Raw genomic sequence first — 19,529 nt, 5'->3', positions numbered from 1 at the left:
TGCCTTCCTTGAGGGTTCAGTCAAAAACTGGGAGGCTTGCCCTGACCGGTTTGGCTTAGTGGATAGAGCGTTGGCCTGCAGACTGAAGAGGCCCGGGTTCGATTCCAGTCTAGGGCATGTACCTTAGTTGCAGGCACATCCTCAGTAGGGGGTGTGCAGGAGGCAGCTGGTCGATGTTTCTCTCTCATTGATGTTTCTCTCTCATTGATGTTTCTGACTCTTTGTCCCTCTCCCTTCCTCTCTGTAAAAAAACAATAAAATATATTTTTTTAAAAAACTGGGAGGCTTGCAAATAATTTTAAAAAACCATTGTAAACAGTGCTTAAAAAAACACCACCGCCTCTATAATGCGCCAATCCATACTCTTTGGTTAACCTTTACTCTGCGTGGGGCTGACTTGGTGAAAATGCCCCACATTCTGCTTTAAAGGCTTGGGGGTGGGAAGGAGGACCTTTTATTTCCTCCGGGAGTGAAGCCAATAAAACCTATGAATAGATTCAGCCCCATCTCGCGCTCTGTGACCCGAGGGCTTTCCTGCTGCTTCCCCAGCCCGGGTGAGCGTCTGTGCCCTTGGATTTTGCCATCTGCCTGGAGTCCCCGCTTCCTCCTTAGAGGGCAGCAGCGGGGCGCCTCCGGGACGCATGCGCCCCAATTAGCGCCCGGGGAATTAAAAGAGAGAGAAAAAAAAGTCCCAACAAAACACGCGCCCCAAACAAAACCCAAGTGGAGGAAAGAGCACGGCCCTGCAGATCCTGGACCGCAGAGGCGCCGCCGGCCTCGCCCGCGTCCCCCGCCGCGGCGTGATGCGCACGGACCGGCCGCGACGCCCGGGCCGAGACTGTCCCCGCACCTGGATGCCGGCCCCGCGGCCGCGCCCCTGCCGCGATCGCTCGCCCCCACGGCTTCCTCGGAGACTCCCGGCGCCGGCGGGGCAGCTCGCTCTCCATGGGGCTGAGGGACTGGCTGAGGACCGTGTGCTGCTGCTGCCCGTGCCAGTGCCTGGAGGAGCCCGCCGTGCCCGAAAAGGAGCCCCTCGTCCGGTGGGTGCGCGCCCTGGCCGGGATCTGGGGTGACCTAGCCGCGGCCGGCAGCGCGGAGAGGGGATACCTGCGTGCTTGTCTGAGTTAGGGAGGTGGGCTTGCTTTAAGGTCACACGGAAGCACCATGTAAACCTCTTGATTCCTTCTTACAGGACATTCCTGTTCCTTGGGTAGGATTTTTTTTTTTTTTTTTTTTTTTTTGCCCGAAAGTACAGATCCCCAGAGACACCTGAGATCCAGGTGGAAGCCTGTGGACAGTACCAAGAATTCGGGTGCAGTTGCTGGGCAGGGAGGCCAGGGGAGGAGTTCGCATAGGGGTCCCATGATATACAACTAGGTTTAGTCCAGTGCAGTAGGCAAAGTGAGTTTGTGTTTCACCCAGGAAGAAAGTTGGATATCTTGTCATTCAATTTTATTACCGAAAGAAGATAATTTCAGTGACCGAGCACGAGGAAATATTTTTCACATTAAAAAATGTGTAAAATCGTTTAACTTTGCAGGTTAAACGATTGTGAGAAAATGCCATGTGCTAAGTGGCTTTTGAAGGTTTTGTTCAGGGCTGCGATTTTAAGCCATCATGTTTTAACTCTACTGAAATGAAGGTTCCACTAGGCCATGCCTTGGGGGTGGATGTGAGTGAAACAAAGTATTTAAAATTAAATTAGAAAAAAAATCTATACAGTGAATTCCAGGGTTGAGTAAGCAAATATGGAAGTCAGTGTTTCTTATGATTCTATAAAGCTTTCACAACTTGAAAAGCATGATTTCCTTCTCTTACTCCATCAGGTCCAAACACTCCCCTTGACTTTGATATCTTACATAACCCCTTCCTGCCTGTCCATTCTTATTTTCCAGTACATTAAACAGTGCACACTCCTTGATTTAACCAGGCAGGCATCCTTTATCCTTCCTTCCCCTTCCTAAATGCTAGTTCTCAAGGCCCACTCAACAGTCCTCTTTGATTACTTTGCCCGTATTCATCTCTCTCTGTTCTGTGATTTAGGACTTGGAACTTACCATCTGCCCCTCATGATGTAGTGAGCACCCATGTATGTAAACATATATATCATGTTGTTTCATATATATGTGAAACACACACATTCACACACAAACAACCATACACATAATACCCAATATTTTCGTTTGTACTTGTGATGGAGCATTTACTCAGATTATTAGATTACTGTGGACCGGGAGAAACCCAGTAATCTACCACTAGTCATATGTAGTGGGTAAAATCTAGAATTTTATGCTTGAGTTGCACACTCAACTTGCAATGTTCATTGTCACATGATGCAGCCCTCAGCTTGGTCTCCCCCTCAGAGCCGTGGGTCTTTCTAATTTTCTGTCTGGGATTACTATTTGAGTCTATAGTTTTTGGTTGTTTTAAAATCTCCACCCTCTCCTGCCTTGATTTACACTAGAAGTCAGTGAATTTTGCAAGTGATTTAAAAAAGACAAAGTCAGTTGAGGCTGAATAGCACAATGCTCATGAGTCATATTGCCTGGGGTTAAATCCAGACTGGGTGACCTGACACAGATTATGAAATTTATTTGTGCCCTAATTTCCTCATCTGCAAAATGGGGATGAGAATAGTATGTACCCAAAGGGCTGCGAGAAATGAAATGAGCTAATCCATGTAAAGTGCTTACTAGAGTGTCTGACACATAGTAAATATTTAATAAATTTTAGTTATTAATTATTATTGCTATTCTTTTGAGCATGTGACTATGAGTGGACTGGTCTTTTATGGTTTAGTGTCATTCTGGCATCATTTCAATATAACAGTATTTGGGAAGAGTAGCTTGTTGATGGACATGTGGAGCAGTGATGTGTGTGTGTGTGGGGGGGGGGTGGGGGGTGGGGGGTGGGGGCGGTATCTTCATGTTCTATCCTACCCAAGTGATCAAAAGATCCATTTGCAAAACATTGTTTTCATTTATTTTTTTATTTTTGTTAAAGTGTAAATTTAGTGGTTTTAGTATATTAACAGAGTTGTGCAGTTGTTACCATTATCTAATTCAGAATACTTTTATCACTCCAAAAAGAAGCCATACTGCTGAGCAGTCACTTGCTGACAGCCCCACTCCCCAGACAACCACTGATTTACTTTCTCTCTTTATAGTTTTGTCTGTTCTGAACATTTTGTATAAATGTACAGTATGTGGCCTTTTGCACCTGGCTTCTTTCACTTAGCATAATGTTTAGAAGTTTCATAATGTTGTAGCACATGTCAGTACTTCATTCCTTTTTATACTGGAATAATATTTCATTGCCTGGATATATTACATTTTATGTATCCATTCATCAATTGATAGACATTTGGGTGGTTTCTACTTTTTGGCTTTTATAAATAACTAGAGGCCTGGTGCACGAAATTCATGCACTAAGGGCGGGGTGGGAGTGGGTGGTCCTCAGCCTGGATTGCAAGAGGGTGCAGGCCAGGCCAAGGGACCCCACCAGTGCAGGATCGGGGCAGGGGAGGGGCGTGGGAGGTTTGCCAGCCCGGGAGGGACCGCGGGAGGGCTCCAGGGTGTGTCCAGCTCGTCTCGCTCAGTCTTTATATATATATATATATATATATATATATATATATATATATATATATTTTATTGATTTTTTACAGAGAGAAGGGGAGAGGGATAGAGAGTTAGAAACATAGATGAGAGAGAAACATTGAACAGCTGCCTCCTGCACACACCCCACTGGGGATGTGCCTGCAACAAAGGTACATGCCCTTGACCAGAATCGAACCTGGGACCCTTCAGTCCTCAGGCCGACGCTCTATCCACTGAGCCAAACCGGTCAGGGCATCTTGCTCAGTCTTGATCGGCCGGATCCCAGCAGCAAGCTAACCGACTAGCCGGAGCATCTGCCCCCGGTGGTCAGTGCACATCATAGTGACTGGTCAACCGGTGGACTGCCTGCCCCCTAGTAGTCAGGTCAGATCATAGCAAATGCTTGAGGGGCCTTAGCATGTCATTAGCATGTTACTCTGATTGGTTGAATGGCTGACTGGATGACTGGACACTTAGCATATTAAGCTTTTATTATATAGGATGCTTCTATGAATACTTGTGTAATCTTTGATTATATACCTAGAAATGAAATTGTTGGGTCATATAGAAATTCTGCATTTAACTTTTTGAGGAACTGCCAGAATATTTTCCAAAGCAGCTGGTTTGAAATCATTTTTTTAATTAAAAATATTTTTGTTGGATGTATTGGGGTGACATTGGTTAATAAAATTATATAAGTTTCAGGTGTACAATGATACATCTTCTGTGCATTATATTGTTTTCAGCACTCCAAATTAAGTGTCCTTTCATCACCATTTATCCCCCCTTTACCCTCTTTTAATTTCCCCATGCCCTTTTCATCATCATACTGTTATTTGTGTCTATGACAGTGGTTCTCAACCTTCCTAATGCCTCGACCCTTTAATACAGTTCCTCATGTTGTGGTGACCCCCAACCATAAAATTATTTTCATTGCTACTTCATAACTGTAATTTTGCCACTGTTATGAATCGTAATGTAAATATCTGATATGCAGGATGTATTTTCATTGTTACAAATTGAACATAATTAAAGCATAGTGATTAATCACAAAAACAATATGTAATTATATATGTGTTTTCCGATGGTCTTAGGTGACCTCTGTGAAAGGGTCGTTTGACCCCCAAAGGGGTCGCAATCCACAGGTTGAGAACCGCTGGTCTATGAGGTTTTTCTACCTTTGCTTTGAAATCTTGATGTGGTAAAATCATATGGGCAGATGGCCTTAATTTTTATTTTATTGAGAACTTCATTCTTCATGTTATATTATCTTTGTTCTAATTGTAAAACAGTTGTTTTCAAGTTTTATTTCATACAAGATATGAAATATCTTATACCTGGAAGAGGTGTATCTGGGGGGCCATTTGTCATTTGCGTGCACCGTCATCCCCAGTCCTTTTGAAAAATGCACTGGGGACTCCTGTTAGTTTAAGAAAAACTACTCTTAGTCTCATCTTGTTTGCCAATCAGAGAACGCCACTTAGGTTTTTGACCTTGCTCCTTTTGCTTTCTCTGGAGCCCAGCATGTGGAGGCAATGTCTGTCTCTTATCTTGCTTGCATCTGTAGTTCTCTCTGTCCCACTAGATCACCCCTCCCCCTCCTTTCGCTAGAAATATCTTGAGGCCTCCCTGACTAAAACTTCATCCTGATATTACCAGGGCCTTCAGTGACCATCCTTTGTTTTCCTTGTGTCAGGTACATGTGTCTTTGAAAGTGGTCAGCTATCCCCCCACCTCCTTTACCACCCCCTCAAGATGACATCTGGTTTCCGCCCCCTGTACAATTACATGCACATTGCTCTCTTGAAAGTTACAGGAGAAAGCAGTCTGATGTTCTTGTCTCAGTGGACACGGAATACCTCTGGGCTGACCATCCGTGCCTTCTTTCACACTTCCTCCTGCCCTGGCTTCTCTGACTTTGCACTCTCTGGTCTCTGCCTGTGACCCGTCTAATCGTGCCATTTCCCTCCTGATGGCTTTGCCAATGCCATACTTGTTAGCTAGGCATCTTGTTGGTTTTCTTTACTTAAGATTCTACTCTGTTTTTAAGGCCCATTTCAGTTGCCACCTTTGTGGTGAAACCTTAGAAAGTCTCCCCAAACAGTTATGGTGTCTCTTCTTTCTTTTTACCCCCCAGGGTCACGTACCTCATTCTACCTGCTCTTACAGTAATGTGGGTGCCAGAATGCCTGCCAGATCGGAGGGACTAAATCTCACTCACCTTAGTATCCCTTCTTGTGCCCAGCCCAGTGCTCAGCATGCAGTAGAAAGTACATTAATTCTTTTCCATTAATAAAATGATAATGATGGCTGTTTGTTTGTTAATTTCTTTCTATGTGCAACTTTAAAAAATGCATTTAAAACAGAACATTGTGAAGAATGATAGAGCAAACAGCCATATACCCAGGATCCGATTAAGAAAACGTTAACAATAGAGTTGAAGCCCCTCTCTTTACCGCTGCATTACTACATCCGGCTCCCACCTCCAAGGGTGACGAATCTGTGTTTAGCATTCTTAACTTTAAATAGATGGTGGCTCCCTCATGTAGGCTGTTGCCTAAGTGAGATTTCTTTACACACATTCTGTGATTTAATCGTCACTATGACCAAATGAGATAGATGTTGTCCCCATTTTGTAAATGAGGATCCCAGAGCGTTTAAATAATTGATTCGGAGTCACAGTTGAGAAGTCAGAGAGCGGGAATGTGAATCCGTGTCTGTTCAAATCCAGGCCTTGCATTGTAGAAAATTCAGAAAACTGCCTAATATTTCTTAAAAGTAACTTATAATGTCTTTGTTCTAGAAACTGGTGGCGATCACTTGTCTTAGTGCCTCTCTGTTTGGCCCCTTTCTCTTTCCCTTCCTCCATGTCTGTATTCGTATAATTCTTCCCCCCAGATGTGGAAGCAATCTGGCCCTATAAACCAAGCCCATTGGGAGTTAGGAAACCTGAGTCCTCGACCCAGCTATTAACCAGCTGTGGGGTCCCTGGGGAAATCTCTTAATGTCCTGGAACCTTTGTTTCTTCTTCTGTAAGTTGGGGAGAACAGACGTCAATGACATGGAATACAGCGGCAGTGAGGCTGGCTGTAGTCCTGGGAGGAACCTGAAGGCCCAGGAGATGTGCATCATGACCATTGGTTCGATTCTTTAGCTTCCCAGGGCTGCTTTCCCAGTGAATAGTTGAGTAGTCATTTCTAATGCCAGGATAACAGGGTAATAATGCTGATGGGTTGTTTTTGGAATGGTTAGATCATTGAGCATTTTGTCTTTAGAATAGTGAATGACTTTTTGGTTTAGGATTTCTTGTTACTAATTAAAAGAAACATTTGGGATATGGATTGCTAGTTTCCTAGGACTACTGTGGCAAATTACCATGAACTGGATAGCTTCAGACAACAAAGATGTATTTTTTCACAGTTCTGGAGGCCAGGAGTCTGAAATCAAGGTGTTGGCGGGACCGTGTTCCCTCCAGAGATTCTAGGGAGAAGCATTTCTTGCTGATTCCAGCCTGTGGTGGCTCCTGGTGGCTCTAATCTTTGCCTGTCTTCTTCCATGACTCTCCTTCTCTGTGTCTCAAATGCCCTCTCTCTTCTCTTACAGAGACACCAGGCATTAGATTTAGGGTCCACCTTACATTCAGGATGATCTCATATCAAGATCCTTAAGTTAATTGCATCTGCAAAGCCCCTATTTCCAAATAAAGTCACATTCCCAGGAACTTCGGATTAGGACTTGGACATAAAGTTTTAGAGGACACTATCCAACCTATTAACAAGGTACTTTTGGGAAAATGTTTGAGCTTAAAGCATTGGTTTTCATTTTACTTTTAGAGCATGGCTCTTTCCATCAGGGATAAAAGCATGCTACTACCATATACAAAGTCACCTGAGCATGTGGCCCTGGTAATTATATGATTTGGGAGGCACACCTGCAGTCAGTCACCTTTAAGCAGAGAGATGCCCAAGTGCCCTGGCACCATAAAGTCTACTGCCATAGGACATCCTGTCAGGGCTGACTGGCAGACCCTGAGTGATGGATGAATGATTACGCTGACACACATTTCTGTGAAAGAGAGGCTAAGGGACTACTTGGCTATAGCCACCAAGTAGCCCTGTTCACCTGCCTCCTTATAAGGCTTTTGTTGTAACAACAGCTTGAACTAAAATTAACTATTAGATACTATCAGCAGGGTAAGCATCCTTGAGAAAACACCTGCATCTGTAGTGTCTTTCAAACAAGGACATTTTGAAGGCTAAACATAAAGATCCCAGTAAAACACTGGGGGGCTCAGACTTGTTTGGAAAAGTCAAGGCAGGGGCTGGCACCTTTGCCAAGGTTCCCCAGAGGCCTCCGACCTTTCAGACTTTCCGACCAAGTCCTGTGCTTCCCCACAACATCCAGTACAGGCCCAGAAGAGTCTAAAATGGAATGTGTAAGGGGTACAGTGTAAACACTACATGCTAAGTCATCGTTCACAATGGTTCCTTTGAGCTGTTTCAGGGAAATGTAATTCTCACTCTCTAATTTCTACTGGCTGTTAATAACTGATAAGCACCACCACTTTCCGGTCAAAAGCAAGGGAAGAAAGGGAGAGAAGTAACAACCAGGACTGGGTTTTCATTGTGGCTCTGTAAGCCACCTCAGCGAACCGTGGAATGAGCTTCCAAATCTGTTTGCTCCCTGCTCTTCTCAGTGCGCACCGCAGCTTCCATTACTGATAACAGAGTTTCCGCACCTTATCTGTGGGCAGTGAACAGAGAACAGGACGTCACTGTTTTCTTTTTCTCCATGCCTAGAATTTTCATTAGGGAAAAATAAAATACCACCTCGGTGTGCCCTTGATGGTTGTTTCATGCCCACGGAGCGGGGCGGTTCTGAGGAGGAATTGATCTGGGCCTGTGAGTGTGGGCACCAGAATTGAATTTCCCTGACCATAAAGAAACAGTCCGTGTGAGTGCATCGAGCATGCAGAAGAGGGGGAGACTAAGGTTATGACCTACACCTTCCCTTTTCCATTCCTCCTGAGCCTTTGTAGGTTGTACTTAGTGCTTAAGGTATACTAGGCACTGTCGTAAGTGCTTTACATCTATTAATTAAATCCTTGCCATAACCCTACGAGGTCAGTCGATTCTTGTTATTGGGAGTAGTTATGTCCTATTAGTCACCATAAATGCTGAATTAAAGAATATCGAACCATTGCTCCAAAGGCGAAATCCAGGGTTAGATTCCTGCCAGCCAGTTCGTCATCTGATCAATACACACCTTGTTTCGTGTGTGTTTCTGCTTAAAGACACTTAATTTAATAGCTGTTGCTGATTAACATTGCACTTGCGGCCAACAGTACTGTAACTCAGGCCTGAATGAAACTTATCTAACACACTTATTTTACCACTATGCTTGGGCCTATTCTAAACAGCGAAATCACCAACAAAAAGCACAAAAATGGGGGTAAAAGTGACACTAGATAGTCTACCCAAAGGACACTCACTCGCAGTATGAAAGCTGAAACGAGGAAGCAGAGCGGAGCCTTGGTGGACCTCGGCAGGGAACTTGGGCCCCAAGCACATGAGAACACCGGCCCTTTTATTTTGGGGGTTACAGAGAGAATTTAGCGAGTGGGCAAATTTGCAAATACAGAATCTGGGAATAATGAGGGCACCAGTCATTATGTCTCGATCTCCTCTTGACAGAAGAAACTGAGGCGTAAGAGCTTCAGTAGCTGCTCGGAGGCACAGATGGCAGAGCTGGGATTCGATCCTATTATATTCCAGAGCCTCCTATAGCGTGTGTAACTAGCTGCTCATGTGAGAAATTGTGTCAAAAGTATGACACAAGTTGTGCCACTGGGGTTGAGAAACACCGGCCCCACTTTTCTGTAGTAAGGCTGGTGAGGCCAGGCGCCAGTGGGAGGGAAGGGTGGTGGGTTTAAGACTTTTAAAAGAGAATCCCCACCCCCTAGAAGGAGTCATCTTCTACATGTGGTGAGTTTTTCATTTCACAGTGTGGACTCACATGACCTCAGAGCAGATCAAATTGTCTTCTGCCCTTGGAAGGGCTTTGAGAAAATGTTAGCTCATGTGTTAGTGTCAGTGAGATCGCTCAGGCTGGGGCCCAGAAGGCTGACACCCCCCCCCCCCCCCCGCCTGTATGACGGGCTGGGTTCCCTGAGCTGCCTCAGGTCAGCCTCGCTCCCTGCAGAAGCTGCAGGTCACAAAGCCTGCGGCCCAGGGCTGGGCGGTGAGTCACAGGAAGCAACAGCAGAGGCGCAGGGGATCCTGCCACAGGAAGGAGCTCATGGCTCCCTGAAGGGCCCGTTCCAAGATTGCACTTGTACCTTCTTGAAGGACAGAGGAGAAAGAGGGGAGGGTCATGGGTGCTATTCCCAGAATGGGGGCTCAGGTCCAGTGAGTTCAAGATCAGTGCTTTCTTTATCAAGATGTCAGCCACTCCAAATCCATAAAAGGATGACTTTTAAAGGTTTCTTCCCAGGCCCCCTACAATAGCCCTTCCCCCTTTCGTGACTTGCATTAGTCAGTCTTAGCAGCGGTGGAAGTTCCCGAGGAGATAACATTTCTTTCTCTTACACGTCATGTGATCTAGGTTTACTGGAACTTTTTATTCTCTAGGTATCTTAAGGTGATCTTATCAATGCACTTTGTTTAAAAAGTAAATTCTGCGTAAAAGTTGGGTAAAACCGTTTATTCTGTCAGCGGCTGATGTCCTTTTTGGTCTGGTTAATAAATATTTGTTCTGGGCCAGTTACATACTGTGCACCCTCTTCCTTTGTGCTTTTTCAGGAAATAATTGGTGAGACAGTATGTGTCTAATGAACCCCTATACTGCCTGACATGTGGTAAGAGTTTACTGAATCGCTTCTCACTTATTTTTTTCGTTAACTTTTAAAAATTTGTGTTGGTACACTTAATATCAGAGACTAAAGACATACAAGAACATGTACAGTATAAAAAACAACTATCAAGTGAATAAAAACTCCAGGGCAAGAGATAGCTATCGCCAGCCCCACATTCCCTATCCCTGATCATATCTAGAACATTGTGATAGTCATTTTCTTGCTTTTCTTTTTCTTTTTTTAAAATTAAATCTTTATTGTTGAAAGTATTACATATGTCCCCTTTTTTTCTCCATTGACCCCGTTGTAGCCCGCCCTGCCCCAGACCTTCACCACCCTATTGTCCATGGGTTATGTATATATATATATATATATATATATATATATATATATATATATATGCAAGTTTTTTGGTTGATCACCCATCCACAGTCTGTTCTATGCTTCTATGTCTCTGATTCTTGCTTTTCTTTATAGCTTTACCACCTATTTATGCACCTTAACTATGTACTTTAGTTCTGCCTGCTTTTTTTTTTATAATATATTTTATTGATTTTTTTACAGAGAGGAAGGGAGAGGGATAGAGAGTCAGAAACATAGATGAGAGAGAAACATTGATCAGCCGCCTCCTGCACACCCCCTAACTGGGGATGTGCCTGCAACCAAGGTACATGCCTTTGACCGGAATCGAACCTGGGACCCTTGAGTCCGCAGGCCGACGCTCTATCCACTGAGCCAAACCGGTTAGGGCAAAAACATTTTATTGATTTCTTACAGAGAGAAAGGGAGAGGGATAGATCTGCCTGCTTTTAAACTTTACATAAATGGGATCAAACTGTGCGTGTTCTTGGTGAGATCTATCCAAGTTGCCATGTGTAGCTTAGTTTGTGGTTCTCATGGCTTTGTAGGACCTTTCATTTTATTCACTCCTTCTACTGTTGATGGACTTTTGGGTGGTTTCCAGTTCAGGGCTATTCCGCATAGTTTAGATTTTAAAGTCAGCACATAAGGTGAAATTGTTCATCCTTCAGCCATCTTGGCCACCTCCTGGGTCCTCAAGCATACGCCTGTCTCAGGGCTTTGCACTTCTTGTCCTCCCTGCCTGGAATGTTCTTCCTCCTTTTACCTGTATGGGTAACTCCCTCATTTCATTCACTCAGGTCTCTGTTCAAAGTCATTGCGTCAGAAAGCTCTTCCAGGGTCATCCTCTTTAAAACAGTACCCGCCCCCCTCGGTCGGCCCCTTATTCCCGTGTATTCCTTCAGAACCCCGCTTACCACTTGACATCAAATAGGTGCTCCTTGCCCCTTCCTCCCGAAGAGTAAGAGCCAGCCCCACCTTCATAAATGTAACCAGGTCACATGTGAAGAGTTTGTCTGTGCGTCTGGAGACAGGGGTTCTGGCCTCATTTCTACCATTCACAGCCCTGTGACCTGGGGAAACACCAGTTCATTCATTCAGCAAATATTTATCCAGCATCCACTAAGTATCAGGTCCTGTTCTGAGCCCTGGGGATACATCACTGAGCAAAATAGATACAGATCCTGTCCTCATCGGGCTTTTATTGTGGTGATGGGCGTGAACAAGCAGTCAACATAATAAGTAAATCAGAAGGTACATAAGTGTGTAGGAAGGAGGAAGACAGAGCAGATGCGGGGAGCATGCTTGTGATTATAAATAGGTTGCTTAGGGTAGGTGTCATGGAGGAGGAGGAGGTGTGTAAACAAAGATTTGAAGGCGGGGAGGGAGTGAGGTATGTGGATATCTGCAGGAAATCATTACAGGTGGATGAATCAGCCATGCAAGGGCCTGAGATGGCCGTGACTGGTGAGTGCAGGGAACTGCTGAGAGGCCTTAGAGACCACAGAGGGGCTTATACTCTGAAGTCAGGTGGGAGCCCCCTGAGGGGGGGTGGGGAGGAGGATGTTGAGGGCCCCAGGTCGCTGTAATCTGATTTACATATTAAAAGGATCATTTTAACTGTGGTGATCTTGAGAATAGAATTGGTGGAGGCAATGGTAGAAGGAGGTAGATCAGTGAAAAAAAAAAGATTCAGGAATTCTTATGCAAGACACTGACACTCTGACTCAGGTGGTAGGGATAGGGGTAGACATTTTAACATGTATTGTCAATAGGATTTTCTGATAGATTAGGTGTCGGGGATGAGAGAGCCAAGGATGACTTGAAGGGTTTGGCCTGAGCAATCTGAAGGATGCAGGTTCCATCCTCTGAGAGGGGAGACTGCTGGTGGGAGGTTTGGTGGGAAGAGCAGGTAATTGGCTCTTGACCTCTCTGTTAGACATTTGCGTGGATATGGGAAGAAGGCAGGTAGATACAAGACTCAGATTTGACAGAACCATCCGAGCTGGGGATACAAGGTCAGATTTAGGAGTCTTGCTCATGAAGATGGTATTTAAAGCCACAGTGACATGACTGGGAGTGAATGTGAGCAGAGAAGGGACCTAGGACCGAATCTAATCTTTCTGAGCCCCAGTGGAAGAAATAAAACATAATGCTTCCTTCCCCTGCCTACATCACTGGGGTCTTGTCAGGACCATCTTCCAGCCTTTAAAGCACTTAAAGTGATGCATGAAACACTATTACACAGGGCTCTGTTTCAGCCACGGGAGTGGAAGGCGTGAGGGGTAGGCGCCCATCAAGGAGCAGGGCCAGAAAAGAGGGGCCCGTGTCTTCCTTCCTGCACTGGAGGTAGGTCACACCTCGGGTGCTGAGGGAAGTCATGAGTCGGGGGTTAAATGCTGAGAAAGCTCCAAGGACCTATGGAACAATGTTTAAAATTGGAGTTAAATACTGTTTAAATATTGGATTAACTAGGTAACTGAAGGGGGCCAAGTATCTGTCTTGGAAGGAAGGTAGAGAGAGAAGGAGAGAGATAAGAATCTTAGACTCACCTGCTCCTCCACCAGGAGGTTTCCATGGAGGGAGCAAGGGAAAGGTCTGGAAGCCAGGCACCCAGTAGGCCGGCCAGTTTCTACTGGGGAATCAGACCTAGGGGCCATAAGTAGTGATGGGGTAGCACCCAACAGCCTTTTGAGGTTTTTTGTGTGTGTGTTGGTTGCTGTTAACTAGAAATTTTATCTCTTCAGTGTTTCAGAGCTTCCGTGTTAAACCAGTGATCACTGACACAGGGCCGTCTGGGGGACAGCAGTCAAGTCACTGGGACCGCTCATGTCAGCAGCCAGCCTTTTGTGCAGGGCATTTTGTGGGTTTTCTCAAGTCTTTCCCTCACTGCCCTTGGTGGTGAGGACTCATGGGAAACCCTGGTAAGCCACTTTCATGCCTTGTAGCATGTTGCTCCGAAGCCCCAGGCCTCGAGTTCAGTGTCTCCTTCAACTCTAGACCGTTTTGAAAGACAAGACTCCCCAGCGATTTGGTCGTGTGCCCCAGGTGGGATTGAGGGTGGAATCTGAGACTTATCTCATCCTACCCTTTTGGGAGTAAAAGCAGCTTCTGCTTCTACTGTAATGTCAGAGCCACCTCTCAAATGCCTGAGGTTAATAAAATATTCAGCAGCAGCAGATGGTGGCCAGGGGCAAAATAGCCGCTCTAGCTTTCCTCAGTACCTTTTAGTCATCATTATGGGGTGTTGGGGTCCAGCAGGCCCAGGGGTTCCCAAAGGTGTGGACGGAGTCGGCGAAGAAGGAATGACACGGAGACAGCGTTCAGTTGATCAGCGGACTAGCCAGGTTCTCTAGCCAGGTTCTAGCCAGGATCTCCAGCCAGGTTCTGTCCAGGTTCTCCAGCCAGGGTCTGTGTTTTATTGTCTTGTTACATCTGCATTTATACCAGTTGATTTTAATCCTATCAATTTCTATTCCAAAGGTTAGAGCGTTTCTTATCTTCATTCCAGGGAGTAAAGATTATGTAGCTTAAGTGTGATTGTTCGTAGGTAGTTAAAGTGATTAACTACCCGCCTGGCACTTAGTTAAGGGGTTTTATTCTCTCCCTAACTTAAGGGAAAAATCCCTACCTGGGGAAACAACCTTTCTCGGAGAGGTGACCTTGGTTAAAACATATAGCACTAAGAAGGGGAGCAAACATATTAAGAACAGTATGCCATATATGCCAGGTCCCTTGAAACATATGCTGTGCAGATGTTTCTTCCCTGCAGCGACTGTGTCAAGCAGCAAGGATGGACCGGCTTCCGGCAATGGTGGGGTTAGGGGGGTGAAAGGAAGGGGAGCTCCTGATTCAGTGGCCCCTTCCTCCCTCTTGCTGTCCTCCCTGGACCCCTGGGCCCAGACCTCAGGACCTTTGCACGGAACCTCTTTACCTAGGCCCCAGAGTCCTCGAGGAGACAGTCTCCAGAGGTTCCCAACCTGCCTCTCCAGTGGTGGGTTTTAGGCTTTGCTTTGTTCTGCTATCCCCACCAGAGGGTATAAAGTTTTAAAGGGAAGAAGACTGCTGCCTGGCCTGGGTGGTGTGCAGGATATAAGGAGCAGGGACATGCATGCCAGCATTTAGAACCTGGGATCCGGTGAGCCAGGCCAGGTCTGCCAGATCCTGTGGAATGAGCACACATCCTCATTCACTTCCGTCTTGACCAGGATTTTGATAGAATTATTAATTTAATGATTTATTTGGTGGTAGAAACTACCTTTTCTGTGCCCCAAAGAAACCTGACTTGTAACTCTGAGGAGTGAGGACGTGTAGGGAATGAGGTCCAGGTAGAGGGCAGCCGCAGAGCCCTGTGGAGGGGCTGCGGTACAGAGATGAGCTGGAGCTCCCAGCAGCCAGCACTGGATAGAGCCCTTGCTCACTCAGAGGCAGAGAAGGCCCTGGTTGCCTTTCCTATTTATATGTCGCCTGGGTGTCAGGGACTAGGCAGAGTCTAAGGCTCCTGGGATACCAGGGGAGCGCTGCTCCTAATTAGGGCAGAGCTAGATGTGGGGAGAACTTGAAGCAGCACCTGTCTGGAGACATGAGCACTTGTAAACAGGCCCGTGGTGACCTTGTGTGAGCTTCATCTGAGCTTATAGATTAAGGAAGACTGGCTAGTGTTTTACACTGCTGTGTGTGTGTGTGTGTGCGTGTGTATTAGAGACAAAGTGTGTGTGTGTGTGTGTGTGTGTGTGTGTGTGTGTGTGTGTGAGAGAGAGAGAGAGAGAGAGAGAGAGAGAGAGAGAGAAAGAGAGAGAGAGGGAGGGGGGAAATAAGGGGGTGGGAGCTGGCCAGGGAGGCAGCTGTCATAGTCTTATCAAAACACAAAGAAATTGCGGGTTATTAAACAAAAAGTGGCTAGATCAGGCATGGTCAAATGTTATTACTGATTATTCAGACAAGTACTGGCCAATCTCTAAACCTCCTGCTTTAGGAAAATCTTTAAAAAGTGGCAACAATGTGTTAGATCTGAGATTTTCTTACGAAGATTGGGGTCCCAGCTCCGTTTGATCCACTCCACTAGTACTTTTAAAGCACCTACTCTGTGCCCGACCCTGCTGGGTGATGTGGGTGTAAAGGAAATACTGGTAACACCCCCTGCCCTAGAGGAGCTTACCGACTTGTTGAAAAGACAAGACTTATACAAATGAAACAGATTTAGGGAAAAATAAAAACCATTTTCAGGAAAGAACTAGGGTTTTGTGGCCTGAGAGGTCCATGGCGTCAGCAGCCATGGTCGAGCTCCCGGAGAAAGCTGGGTCTGGATGCCTGGGAGAAGCCCCAGATGAATCTGCCTGTTTGTACAGGTTTGCACTTGACAGTGTAGTTGTTATCTGAGCTGCTCTGCTTGTGGGCGCATCCCCGGCACAGCATTTGGATATCAAGTCTTATGACATGTGGCTTCTTGGAGATGCTCCATCAGGGACTCGTGCTGGGAGGGCGTCAGCTGGCTGCCTGACCCGGAGAAGTCCAGCAACTCCATGGGCTCGTCCCAGTCTGCAGAGAGGGACAGTGTCCCCCCCCCCCCCCTTTTACCTCAGGTGGTTGGGTAATGGGAGGGGTGGAATGTGGAAGCCCTGGAGGAAAGCCCTGTGCAGCGCAGCCAGGCTTTATCATCTCTGCGAAATCTGTTCAGGCAGAAAGCAATCGGAGTCCACGCCTTTCATGCTATCTACCCTCTCCAGTGTCTACTCCTCGTTTTCCCAGTGTCCTCTCTTCCTTGACTCTCACCTGCTCTCTCCAGCTCCCTCCCACCCCTGCTCCTTAGGGCTAGCTGTTCCCCTGAGGTCTTTCCTCACCCCCCCCCCCCCGTCTGATCCCCACTTTTGGTGGTGATGGGAATGCATGTGCATTCCTCCAAGTCCAGATCTCCAGCCCTACCCTTGCTCTTAAGCCCAGATCCCGCCCTCTCTCTGAACGCCCTGCCGGCCCACAGGTCAGCTTAGGCTCCTCTCCTCCCACCTCTGTGCTGCCGTCACCAGTCACAGGGCTGCCACTTCCCCCTTAGATGCTGCTGGAATCCACCTTCTCAGTTTCTATTCCCACCACTATTTCCCTAGCCCACACCTCATTCACTCTCACCCCAACCAGTATTTCAAAATGTTTGGCATTACCTATGTGTATATTTAGCAATAGAACTTGCCTTTTCTGTGTCCCAAAGAAAACATATCTCCAACCAATAAGATTTTAAACAGAGCAGCTGTTCTGGTTGTGGTGGTTTGTGGGGTTCTCTCTCTGCCTGGGGGCCCTGCCCATCTTCTGCACCACTTCCCCCCATGCCCCCAGGCCCTGACACTAGGACCTCAAAGAGCATGGCATGAAAATCGCCCCTGCCTTCTTATGACAGCCTCCTGAGCCATCTCTTTGTTCCTTCTTCATGCAGAGTTATTCTCTCAACCCAGACCTGGCAAGGTTCAAAATCTCCTGTTAACTTGTCATAGTTTATAGACTAAAGCCTGGACTCCAGCACTCTCCTCAGTCTGACCCTCATCACCTTTTCTTCTTCATGGCCCTGCGTTTCCCTCCCTCCACGTGGTATAGCTCTGCAGGAGCGCTTGGAATTGCCCAACTCTGCGGGAAGTAAGCCTCCATACCTGCGGCTGTGCTGTTCCCTCTGCACGGAATACCTTTCCCCTTGCTGCTCTTTCTGGTGAAAAGCTATGTATTTCTCAGGTCTGTGTTAGATGTTGTCGCCTCCATGAAATCTTTCTTGCACTTCCTCCTCATATGAACACACAATTTGTCATTCCTTCTCTGCTACTACAACATTCTGTTCATAGTTTTTTTAAAAAAAATCCACTTATCTCATTGCCGTATAGTCACATTAAGGGCAGGGACAATGTCCTATATATTTTCAAGTCCCCAAAGCCCCCAGCCCAGCACCCAGTCTACTCCAGGCACCCATTTCCACGTTTGTTAAATAAACACAACTGAACGAGTGAATGGATTTGATATGCTCCTTAAAGCTCGAATGGGCAGGACACCAAGGCATCAGTTGCCTCAACCTGTCATTGGCTCATCATTCTTAAGAAGAGCCAGGCTGTGGGAGGGTTCCTGCTGTTGAACCCCAATTTGGAGATTGAGACTTTGCTTCCTGTTGCCAGATTTCCTTAGTACCAAGTACTGAGTATCTCAAGTTTGTTTAAATCTTCACATTTACCTTTAGCCCACCAGTCAGTTGCTCATATCCCTCCTTCCCAGATGCCGTCTGCTTATCTGGGCGTCTTCTGCCTGTCTTTATTTGCCATTTCCTCAGGTCACACTGGCAGGTGTGCTTGCACCCCTTGACCTAGCTGTCTCTGAGAATGGCATCCCTCACCCAGGTGAAAAACCAGAGAGCGTCTCCATGCTGAGTATTTCTGAAGAGTGAACTTCAGCTCCACACCATCGTTCTAATCCTGATACCTTTCATGTCTCACCTGAGTTACCTCAGTTTCATTTTAATGACCCCTCTCAAGCATTCTCATCTCCACACTTTAGCCAGAAAGATCTTTAAAGTTGTAATACTGTTCATGTCACATCACAGTCCTTTTTAAACCCTTCCACATCTTACCTTGCCTTTAGGAATAAAGACAACATCTGTATCTATAATAATAAAAGCATAATATGCTAATTAGACTGGATGTCCTTCTGGATGAAGCTGTGGCGGGTGGGGGCTGAGGCAGAGGCCCATAGCTGCCGCGGCGAGCAGGGGCCGACCCCCTTGCACGAATTTTGTGCATCGGGCCTCTAGTTTCTAAATAATGTAAGAAAAGAAAATGGTCTACAAAGCCATGTGGTTCTGGCCACAGCTACTCCCTGAGCTTCTCTTTTACTGTCGGGTCAATGTCCCTTTTCTTCTAAGTCATGCATACACCCTGCTTCCTCTCACCCCAGGGTCTTTGAACATGGCTGGAACTTTGTTCTTTCAATGTAAAGCTCAAGCATCCCTTTATCCCAATGCCGACCCCCATTAGCTCTCAAGACTCCCTAAACTTCTCCTGTGATAGTTTTTAATTATGCAGTCACGCGATCATTCATTAATGTGTTTCCCTACCTAGACTCTAGTGAGGTCCAAGGACAAGGACCATGTCTACGTTGCTCATGATTTTATTGAGTCCTGTCATTAACATGGAGTTGGTGCTTCATACGTATCATTAGATGAAGGGAATAGCCCCCGCATGACTCCACCTGTCTGGTCCCATAGAAGTTAACTGGGTCTATGTACAAACATGTCCTAGGTATGAGGCTCTGCCACTCACCTCTCTAAGCCCAAGCATGGATACTGCCTTTTAAAGGGTAAATCATAAGACCAACATAACAAATGGGGCTACTGAATTCCTACTCAACATCCTGCATTGTTTATTGAAACTACTTGGATATGCATGTTTATTATTTAATTTTCTTGTTGTAAGGAAATTGATAGATATTTCATACTCTTGTACTTTAAATTTACTGTGCTTCCTTGAATTCAGAGCCAGTAAAAAATTCATCCCTTTATGTTAATTGTTTTCTCTTTTCAATCACATGAGTTCTAGTCCCCACTGAATTTCCTTTTTTTGTTTTAGCTGCCGGGGTACTCAGTGCTAAATTTCATGTTTAGCAGTAAAATTACCTCTGTCCAGGTATCTGATCACAGCTCTTTTCTGCTGTTTTTAAAGTGGCTTTTTTATTGTGTTATGCTTAATTGTTAGAGA

At 45.9% G+C, this 19,529-nt stretch overlaps 1 protein-coding gene across 2 annotated transcripts in view; it reads left to right on the top strand.

Annotated features, from left to right (window-relative positions):
* The first annotated feature begins 692 nt into the window (after positions 1 to 692).
* Positions 693 to 19,529, top strand: part of MREG (melanoregulin) — a 55,809-nt gene continuing 36,972 nt past the window's right edge. Inside the window, exon 1 of one of the 2 annotated variants that reach the window (XM_059703069.1) lies at positions 693 to 1,040. In XM_059703069.1, coding sequence (XP_059559052.1) covers positions 946 to 1,040 — 95 coding nt within the window. In that variant the 5' untranslated portion in view covers positions 693 to 945. Of the gene's footprint in view, positions 1,041 to 1,090; positions 1,211 to 19,529 lie in introns of those variants that run through there. The other variant, XM_059703070.1, reaches the window with a different exon arrangement.

The sequence above is a fragment of the Myotis daubentonii genome, chromosome 7 (assembly GCF_963259705.1).
Source record: "Myotis daubentonii chromosome 7, mMyoDau2.1, whole genome shotgun sequence".
Lineage (NCBI taxonomy): Eukaryota > Metazoa > Chordata > Mammalia > Chiroptera > Vespertilionidae > Myotis > Myotis daubentonii.
This window is presented reverse-complemented; position numbering and strand designations above follow the sequence as displayed.